Here is a 10,508-nt window from a genome sequence, read left to right on the forward strand (position 1 = left end):
TGAAATTCAACTAATCTTTTAATGTGACACAATGGAATATTGGATATGAATGCACAACCGGTCAGGTATGCTCACTTTTCACCTGTGACTAATCTCTCTGGGAACTGAGCCATGGCATACATTTTACTTACGGCACATACATGCAGTGCATTTGGCTCCTGCACATAAGTAGCAGCACTGCAGTGTGTGTACTGTGGAGTACCAAACACTGCGTGCAAGTGAAAAACACAGCCCTTTGTTGTTAGATTGTCGGCAAGTGTTTTAAACTAACCATCTCCTGATGCAAGTGAAGAAATGTCAACAAAACATGCACCCTTCAAAAAAAACAAAACAAAGCAGGCATCATTTGTATTTTTCAATGCTATACTGTTGACCGAAGTCTGAGAACCTCCTAGCCCTGTCTCTCCCTTTCCTTCTAGCCAGATTCCTAAACAAGCAAACTGGTACCAGACTCTGGTCTGCAAAAATAAACCCCAGATCATCCATTGTTTCCGCATGCGTGAAGCGAAATGTTGGTCCAGAATTCCACAATTAAGTTGGAATGTTGGTGAATGTTTGCAGCACTGCCTTCGGTTAGTCTCCCTGGATGTACCACAATCAACAGAAAACAGGCAACCACCCGAGGAGTTCATCTCCCACTTTCTGCCACTCAAATTTTTCCTCCTCTTCCTCCTCCTCCTCACACTCTGCACCTTGGCATCCTTTCAAACCATCTCTCGAAGAAACAATCTTTATCCCATCAGTCGTAATATTTCAATCTCGTGCTCAGCCTTTGCCAGCTGCTGATTTCTGTAACTGGACCAGATGCCTGATGATAAATGACCCCTTGATGATTGCAATGGGATAAGTTTCGGCAGAAAAATACAAATGCTTTTATTCAAGTCTGATGTCACCTAGCAGCCCGCACACAGAGTCACTTAAAGTACTTAAGGAATGCAAGTGGAGACAATTGTCTGGACTGGACTGGGTTCAAGCAACTAATAGAAAACACTGTAAACTTAATCAGTGGAGAAACGCAAGGGATTTCAACAGACAAGAAGGCAGGGGAGTCACTCACTGTGCTCATTTTTGCTAATTTCAGACTATGTCTAGTCATTCCTAATTGCATCCCAGAAGCTGATTTTGGAAAATAACTGAATAAAACTGCACAGAATACAGAATAAGACCTTAGCACTATAAATGTGTAATGTTTAACCTGGCTAGTCAATTCTTTTAATATTCTCTGGACATTCCTAAATATCCCTATTGTCCTCCAAAGTAGTATATGCTCTACTTCAACTTCTTCTGCAATAAATCTTCCAGCTTTAAGCAAGGTGAACATGGTAGCTTTAAATATGGCTGTCTTTACAATATTAGCAACAGCTGCTGTACTACAGAGATCCAGTGCAGATCTAGCCAAAGTCAAACCAGACGGCTGAAGAGAAATTGTAAACATCATGTGCTTTCTCCCCAGTGACCTCAGGTATTCCTTTTTTTTTTAGCTAAGACACTTGTCAACCTTTAAAAATGCTAGCATTATAGCTAACAACCACAAGCTAGAATGCTTCCTCAGAGGAAAAATATATTTACATCTTTACTGAGAGCTGGAAAGAAGGCAAGGCTGGCACTATGAAAATATTAGTAGCAGACTGTGTAGGTTGACAGATGACTATGAACTGTAATTGAATGATTGTATAATTGTCACCATTGCTACATGGGAAACATGGAGAATTGGGTGATACAAATGGGGAAAACATCTATGTAGCTTTTTGTTACTGAGCAAGGCATTCTCTCCAGAGTGTAGGATGATTCATGAACCTGTGAAATAGCCAGAAAGCTGTATTCCAGTGGAATGCAAAACTACAGTTATGTCCCACTTGGAATGCCAAGGATGGCTATGTTTTTTTGGCTATGGAAATTACTTGCCAAGTTGGCTCAGTTGCACTTGTCATATGTCTAAAAGTTACTCAGGGCACAAGTGAAAGATTCTACAAAACCTATTTCATTTAAAACCACAAGAAAATTCCCATACTCTGGAGAGTGACGTCAATCTCGCCCTAGTTCTTGGTAAAGAGGTAGTGATGAATGCCAGTACATTCAACATCAAGATAAAATGAGTTTCACTGTGAATTATTTTAGAACATGACATGGAAAAAAGAAATGAATAATTGGACAGAATCAACACCTCAGGCTTACCTTAAACGTGAGGCAGGATTGAAGCATGTCTTGGTGACGTCAGTAATATTGGGGTTACAGCAGTCATCTTTATCATAGGCAAAGTTTTCCCAGTTGCATTCTGGATCACACACACCATTGCCTGGCTTATGCTCAGCACACCGGGCTCTGGGCTTGCAGTACCCAGCATCAAATCCGGTCAGGGTATGGTTACACTCAGGATCGCAGTCCTCATCACCCACCTTACTGATATCGCAGTTGGCTAGCACTAACCGGGAACGCAGGGTGGAGTTGCTGACGTTATGAACTGTAAGCTCCCAGGTGATGTTGTACATACTAAAGGCTTCATTCAATTCCTGGTGCTGCAGATAGATCTGCTGATCAGTCACGGTGGGTCTACGGTACTCGTCATCGTACACGTTGATCACACGGTAGCGCACCGTCTTGGGTCTCCGGAAGGTCCAGAAGTGGTTGTAGTTGCGCACAACCTCCACATTATCGCACACTGTCTGCCCACAGGCCGGCGGCTCTAGGGTTGTGTCCAGAGAGGCCAGCCCAGCCCGAGGGCCTTCGTCTGGTTGCGGGAAATTCCCATCCTTCACCACCAGCCACTTGCGGTCAGGTTGCACAAAGTTCTCCCGAATGATGAGTTCCGCTTGATAGAGAGAGTCCTCATGGCCATGCATGTCCTTTATGATTTGGCGCTGAGAGAGGGCTTGACGCCACAGAGTCACTCGTTCAACAGAACCTCGGTAGTTATGGTTCAAGGCATTTCCGCCCACCATCAACACCTTGGGATTCAGATTAGATTACATTCCAATGCATTCATTTTTCGAGCCAAAACACTTTAAGTCAGGCCTGTTGTTATTACTATTGACTCAAGACATGTCTGAGGTGATGAAGATACTACAATTGACAAGACATATGGTATAGAAGACAACATTCAATTGGTTCAAATGTTATTGGTAATGCTAATCCCATAGCTATCAGTGATTCATGCTTCATTCAAGGTTTTCAGTACAGTACAAACAGGGCCTGGAGAGAGAAGTCAATGACCTACCTTACACTTCTTAGTAAGAGAGCAGAAGACATCTCCAGACTGTTCTCTGCTAACAGCAGTCTGAGCGCCATTCACAAACAGTCTCATATAAATGCCATCGTACGTGACTGCCACGTGGGCCCAGTGGCCAGGCAGGTAACGGGTGTTGGAGTGGATGGAGGTGACCTTATGTGCACGATCCGTCTTGAGAGAGAAGAAGAAGCGAGGATCTCGGTTGCCATGCTCACTAACTGTCTTGATACCCAGTAGCCAACCCCGATCGCTCGAGGCATAGAAACACTTATCAAAGAGGCCTGTGTGAGAGAAAATAAGTAGGACATTGGATCAGACATGAACGCTATCCTGGTCACAAACTTGTGTTGTAATCTAGAGAGAGGAAAACATCTCCAGGATTGAGAAAGCATAGCTAGCTAAGATGATATATAAATGTGAATGGAGAGTTGATGCTTGCCAGATATCATCTTACTTCAGGAGTGGTGTTCATAGATCTATATGGTACCTACATAAGCCCTTTATGACAACAGTCATAAGACAACATAAACATGTAATTAAAGTTTATTCCAACACAAGATGGTTGTCATAAAAACTGCTGATGTCATTGTTAATGTCAAATCGACAGAACACCGAAATTACGCGACATAAGATTGTCTAATAATAATAAAGACTCCTTATCTCAGTTTTGATGTCAAGTTGACATAAGCGTATGACCATTTCTAAGCTGGCATATGTGATAGCTGTCTTCATAGCTTCATTGCTCAAACTTCAGGTATGTCCGAGTCACTCATACCTGCTGGAAAAAACCTTAAAAAATTTATGTCAGTTGCCAGGAAGAGCTTATGCAGGTTATGTAGCTTTATGAACACAGTTTTTAGATGAAGTGTTACAGATCAGTGCATACATACAGTATATAGCTGAGTTTTATTAGATGCTAGATAATTCTGTGGCAGGGATGAGACAGTTCCACTGATAGGGCAAGACATTCTGGTGGATTTTGTGCTCCAAATTTATCTTCAGGAATCTAGACGCGAATACACACCGGATAAGATGGCAGTCCATCATAGGAAACCATGCACGCACATTCAGATCTAGGGGCGATTTAGAGCAACCAATTCCATCTACTGCTGGGAGGAAACCAGAGGACCCAGCGGAAACCCATGGGGAGAACATACAAGACTCTGGACTGACAGTTCCAGGTCAAACCAGAAACCTTGTAGTTGCACCATCATGCCAGCTAATTTTATACCCCACGTTACTTTAAAAGTGGATAATTATTTTTATTGTTATTGATTTGCCTGCTGTTAAAGTCTATTTTAATGGACAGTTGGTTTTGCTAGACAAAAAAAATGCACTGTCTGAAGCAGCTAATACACATTTCACCTAACTAATTGGTTTGGAAATTTAAGCCAGAAATGCTAATGCCACCATTTTCCCCCCTGTTTCTCTGGGAAAGCATGTGTCAGGTTGCATGTTTACTAATATCACTCTGGTTCACACTTATGCCCTCACCACCCTCCTCTCTCTCTCTCTCTCTCTCTCTCTATATGTCTGTCTCAGTAGATTGAGAAAAAGGAGCATGTTTATGCTGGAGTGTGCATGCATGTGCAATGAGGCATGACTAGCATATGGAGATGCATGCACACGCTAATTATTTTTGCAAGTGACATGCCTATAACGAACATACACAAACAGGGAGTGCGTGTTAACCTACCGAGACAGTGTGAGAGAGAGAGAGACGGAGTCAAAACAGAGTCATCCTTCTACATCGTTTAAGCCTGTTGCTGATCTTCGCCATCCCTCACTCACCATGTCTCGCCTCTTAGGATTTTAAGAACCCTGTGTGCGAACGTTCTCTCCGGGTCAACAACAAGCAAGCCGGTGCTCTCAGAGCGTCGGGGCCGACCTCAGAGGTCAGCGCTGTTAAACATTACAGGCTCGCCATGACACTGTGAGAAAATTCTGCCATCTATCAGCGTGAGCACTCGAACTAAAAGGTGTGCTAAAATGCCTGTAGGGCCCTTCATGTAAACACATGTCACAAGGCTGCCACGCTCAATTAATCTAAAGAATTTACATTTTCCCAGACAAAAACATGCAATGAGGTCTAAGATGTATATTAGGTATGTAATGCAATTCCACTAACTGCATCTGATTAGCAAAATATCCGTATCTGTATTCATATTTAAAACTGGGTATAACCTAAACCTGAAGGTTTTTTTTTTCCCCTTTCTTTTCTTTTTGTTGACCTGTAGAAAAATACTAAAAAAAAAAAAAAAAAATCCAGAGTTAGAAATGCAAGCACTGTCAGCCTGGTGGGTCACATTCTGGCTCTAACAGTTCCTCAACCTCAGCTACATCACTACAGTTCATACTAGAGATGTGAGATACTCACAGCTGTTATTTTTGTTTGTATCTGCATGCAACATTTTCTAACAAATCTAGCTGGTTTCCCAAAATATAAACAAACTAGTAGCTTAATTTAAACCACCACGACCCTGACCAGGCCGATAATAAAGATGAATGAATGAACGCTGTCTGTTCATATTAATAGACATTGTGTTTGCTCGGGCAGGCTTTCCAGAAAAATAATTAATAGTGAAACTTCTATTCATATCTGTATTTGTATCCATTTAGAATACATGGATTCAATGCTGTCCATTTAACTGAGAAACTGCAAAGCATAAACTCCTCTGTTGGAAGAAAACTTAACCATATAAATGTTTACACACTTTTTAATCCATTTATGTGGAGCATCTGCCATTTAAGTCCCTGTGAATGAGCAATAACATATTAGAACGGGCGCATTAATATAAACCTGTGATTTGCCTTGCAGCTGGAGCTAGTGTCAGACCTGCTGTTATAGATAATTAATTTGGCCTTCTGACCAATTAGATTCAAGAATGCGACAGCACTGAGAACGATCCACAGAAACAAACGGACACCTGTACTCCAATAAGTGTAGGTACAAGGCATGTATAACGAAAGAAAATATCAATCTGGCACTTTAATAATAATAATTATTGAAAGTTCACACTTCCCTGATGGAGAAAGCTGAATCTGATACATCACTTCTCTGAAAATTACACAACAGGTCACCTAGAAGTCATCTTTGATACAAATCTGCTTTTCCTGCAGTTTTATAACCATCTTGTGCAAGTGCCGATTAGGCAATCTCTCTTTCTCACTGTCTTTTATTTGATATGGGATGTTCTCGCAATGTCCCTTTTGCGTCATAACTATTAGAGATGAATTTCAGTGCCAAGTGTCTCAGCAACTTTAACAAGATTTGAACTTCAGGTTGTTCACTGAGCTCTTGCTTCCTTCAACGGCCGGTTCTCGTGTAATGACCTCTGCGTACTGTAATTACGTGAGACTAGATTATGGTCGTGAGCTGATCCAAAGCGTTCTCTTTTCCCGTAGACACACAAACATCGCCTCAGCGCTGTTCAAGGTCCTGAATTCAGTGCAGTTTGTAGTGTGTGTCCGAGACTCACTGCCTCAGCACTGCCTGGACCTGGCTAATAAAGAAGCTGGACTTTTTCACTCGAGTGGCATGAAACCTGAATTATGAAAGTGACACGGTACGGAATCTTGATTAATGCATTTTGAACACTTTTTTTGAGCCATTTTTAGATGAGCATTATACCAAATACACCAGTGTCTCAGGTTTAAGCTGGGTCACTTTACTCCATCTTATCTAGTTTGTGCTGTAAATAAAAACCCTCCTGGATCAGACATCCAGGTGAAACAGAAAGACGATGCTGCGCCAGTTCTGATACAAACAGCACACACAACACCGCCATCCAAGGGAAAACCGATAGACTGCTTCTCTCAGGGAAAAGACTGAAAAGACTTCTTTTGCAGTAAGCATTTTTTTAAGCGGCACCCACCAGACATCCAGTGGCAGGATGCAAATCAAAGATCAAGTGCATGCTTTTACATGTCATGCCTGATGCGTAATTCATCTGGATTCCTCTGTAAAGGACAAACAGTACGACAAATAACGTGACTCAGAGCTCCCATGAAAATGCCTGGGGTTGTTCGGAAACCGCCAATGTCATGTAGGAATTTTTCCCACTCTATATAGAACAAGGCTTATCCGTGTCTGTGCGCCGCTCTCTGAAGACCCAGGCTGCTTCGACTTTCAAACAGATGATGTCATCGCTGGGAAAAGAGCAACTAGGGGGAGTATTGTGTTCAGATCTCACACATCCCCCCAGATCCCCCTCCCCACCAAACACACACACACACACACACACACACGCACACACACACAGCAGCCCAATCTATTTCAGCATCATAAACTGCACAGCAATATCTCTATTACTGGATTAAGCCTTGCAGTAAAAATAATGCTTAAACTCTTAATTTAGTACATTTTTTTAAAAAATCAAATATAGGTTTTATATATGTGTGTGTGTGTGTGTGTCATTTTATTTGCTGTGCTATGCACTGTTTGTCCCAAACTACATTGGAAAAAATGTAATATACATATATACATATAGATTTTGAATCCTCATTCATTAGATTAGCCCAATCTTGGTTTAATTCAGGGGCTAAAATCCGAATCTGGCAACTCTACGCTTACACACTTTCCCAAAAATCAACACCATGTGTGTGCAATAATTACATGATCACTGGCAGGGCATCATTTTAACAATCTGTCAAGCGTGTGATTTACAACGCACCAAACAAGGTTGCCACGTTTTTAGTTCCTATTCCATTCCTATTTACCTTTAGACTATATCTACATCTACATCTGAATGAAACATTGCACATTATACAGTACATGAATTACAAATGGTAAGAAAAAAAGCAATCCTCTGTGAATGTAAAAAAAATAATAATAAATAATAAAATTTAAAAAGAGAGAGAAGAAGAAGAAGAAGAAGAAGAAGAAGGAAGAAACCATTAAAAATAAAATCTGGCAACCCGGTCCCGTTTAGTGCGTCAAAGTGCTGCGCGCCAAAGCCTGCGAGTAAATCCTTTTTTTCCTTTATTTGGTCTGGAGTGAGAGGGGTGGAAGTGTTGGGGAGTGTGTGTGTGTGTAACTTTGTGCTCTAAAACGGGGGAAACCCTGATAGACAAGCTACATTTCTCCCACAGCTTGTTTGGTTCAGTGTGTATCAGATGGCCAGAGGGAAGCTCTGAAGTAAATACAGAACCTTATATGCGTAAAATGTAAACAATTTGATATAAAAATAAAAATGCATGGTTAGTATGAAGTGTGAGAAGAGTGTGTGAGTGTGCCAGCTGTCTCCAGAGCAGCGGCAGCACATACACTGGGATAACAGAACTTGTTTAAAAGTTTTCATTTGGGTATGTGTAACACATAACAAGGATTGAGCATGCACGAGCTGTGACGCGCCATGCACTCACTTTGTGCATTGCAAGAACTGTTACTGAGCAGCACGTTGAGACTTCGTGCGTAAAATCTGGGGTGCACCCTTGTATGTTTTAGATTACGCACCGTCATATCTCTGATGATTTCACTTACAGAAGCTGATCATATCATACAATTCATACACAAAGCACACGTTTCCACGCCATATCTGCATGGGTGACGTGCGCTTTTACGCACAGAGAAACTTCAAACTTTGATTGATTTGAGATCAGATCAAGTCATCCTAAACAAAAAAAAAAAAAAAAAAAAAGCGAGAGAGAGAGAGAGAGAGAGAGAGAGAGAGAGAGAGAGAGATCCCAGCTGAAGTCTTTCCGCGCTGCAATTCATTCATTGTGGTGAAAATAAATCACGTCACGTACCTGCAATCACAGCAGGGGAGCGCTGTCCTCCTTCGGGCTTCACCCACATCCCCAGCGTAAAGTTTCCCCTCGGGATTTCCTCCGCCGGTCTGAGGCGCAGCTGGTCTCCGCGTCCTGTAAAGTAAACAGCGTGGCCGTGCGCGGAAGATGCGGCGGAGACGGACCCGTCCTCGCTCTCGTCGGCCGCGGAGGCGCGCCGGCGCTGGCGGGGCAGACGCCGCTCGAGCCCCGGCACGGAACGCTTGCCGCGTGGAAGGCGGGTGGCGCACGCGCCCGGCACGCTCGCCCGAGCCTCCCGTAGCTTCACGAGCTCGCGCTTGGACCGGCCTTTCCTCCACACGGGGCCGCACTCCGACCCGACGCACAGGATTAGGATAACGAGGCAAGGGAGCCACGGCAGGAAAGTCCACACTTTCATAATGTTTTTGTTACTTTGCTTTTATCCAAAAAAAAAAAAAAAAAAAAAAAAAGGGGAAAAAAGAAAAAAGAAAAAAGATTTGGAAACGTGCAAGGACGCACGCAAGTTCTAGATTTTCCTCTCAGCAGCTGTCAAGGCGAAGATCCGAGTCCGAGCTGAACAAGCCCAAGCACCGGCTCTTATTATTAGTCTGTATAAACCGCCACCAGGCTCCTCATGCTTACCAAAGTGAGTCTTCTGTTCGGATCGGAGCTCGCCAGCGCGCTCGGCAGTGCGTTCATTTCTGTGCTCTACGTTGCCTTTTGAACGGATCTGGGATCCAAAGGGAGGGAGGGGGGGGTGACTAATAAGTAATCAATCAGAGTTGAGATCGGAATCGGAATCAAGCCCCCCTCATCTCATCTCATCTCATCTCATCTCCCACTGAATTTATCTCCAGCAGCCTGTGCGCCTGTGCGCTTTTTATCCCACTCACAACACGATGTCAGAAATGCCACACGCGTGCAAAAAGCGCGTCAGAAAGTCGAGAGCTTGCATATTGGGAATAAAAGTCCTAAAAGTTGCATTTGGGCTTGAAAGTTGCGATGCGCCGAGCGGATGAGGTCAGGGCGCGCTGCAGCGGTTCAGGAGTATCGCGGGATCCTCACTGGGGCTTTCGGGTGCAGAGAGACAGACAGACAGACAGACAGACTGAGAGACCGACTGATAGACAGACAGACAGACAGACATGCAGGAAGGAAGGGCAGGTTGCGTTGCGTAGCGCGCGATGCTTTGCTTTGCTTTGAAGAGTGAGGAGTTTCTGCTTTTCAGTCCTTCCTCCTCTTGTGTGCTGAAGGGGGGGGGGGGGGAGTGACTCGCACAGGTAAAAAGCAGGGAAGGCAGGAGCACTTTTCCCCTGCCTCCTGAACCGCTCAGGGGGAAGTGTGCATGCGCGTGTATCCCTCTAGTGGCTACTATTTGCACATTTCACTCCTGTACTCTTGGAGCGCATGAGAAGTTCAGGGCTGAAGCGAGACGACAAATAAACCAAACAAGTGATTTGGGCCACCAAGGAACAGAGGCAAAGCTGAGAATGTTTACAAGTAAAGCTCATTTGCATCACCTTTATTAACAGAC

The 10,508-nt window shown here is 43.5% G+C and overlaps 1 protein-coding gene across 2 annotated transcripts in view; it reads right to left on the reverse strand.

The window, feature by feature from the left end:
- Positions 1 to 10,194, reverse strand: part of pappaa (pregnancy-associated plasma protein A, pappalysin 1a) — an 89,828-nt gene extending 79,634 nt beyond the window's left edge. For both annotated transcript variants that reach the window (XM_026921941.3, XM_026921940.3), the window contains exons 1-3: positions 8,975 to 10,194; positions 3,215 to 3,507; positions 2,176 to 2,945 (exon numbers count right to left, since the gene is read on the reverse strand). In XM_026921941.3, the coding sequence (XP_026777742.1) occupies positions 2,176 to 2,945; positions 3,215 to 3,507; positions 8,975 to 9,392 (1,481 nt within the window). In that variant the 5' untranslated portion in view covers positions 9,393 to 10,194. The remainder of the gene's footprint in view (positions 1 to 2,175; positions 2,946 to 3,214; positions 3,508 to 8,974) is intronic.
- Between the last annotated feature and the right edge of the window lie 314 nt (positions 10,195 to 10,508).

This window comes from Pangasianodon hypophthalmus, chromosome 27, assembly GCF_027358585.1.
Source record: "Pangasianodon hypophthalmus isolate fPanHyp1 chromosome 27, fPanHyp1.pri, whole genome shotgun sequence".
NCBI classification, from domain to species: domain Eukaryota; kingdom Metazoa; phylum Chordata; class Actinopteri; order Siluriformes; family Pangasiidae; genus Pangasianodon; species Pangasianodon hypophthalmus.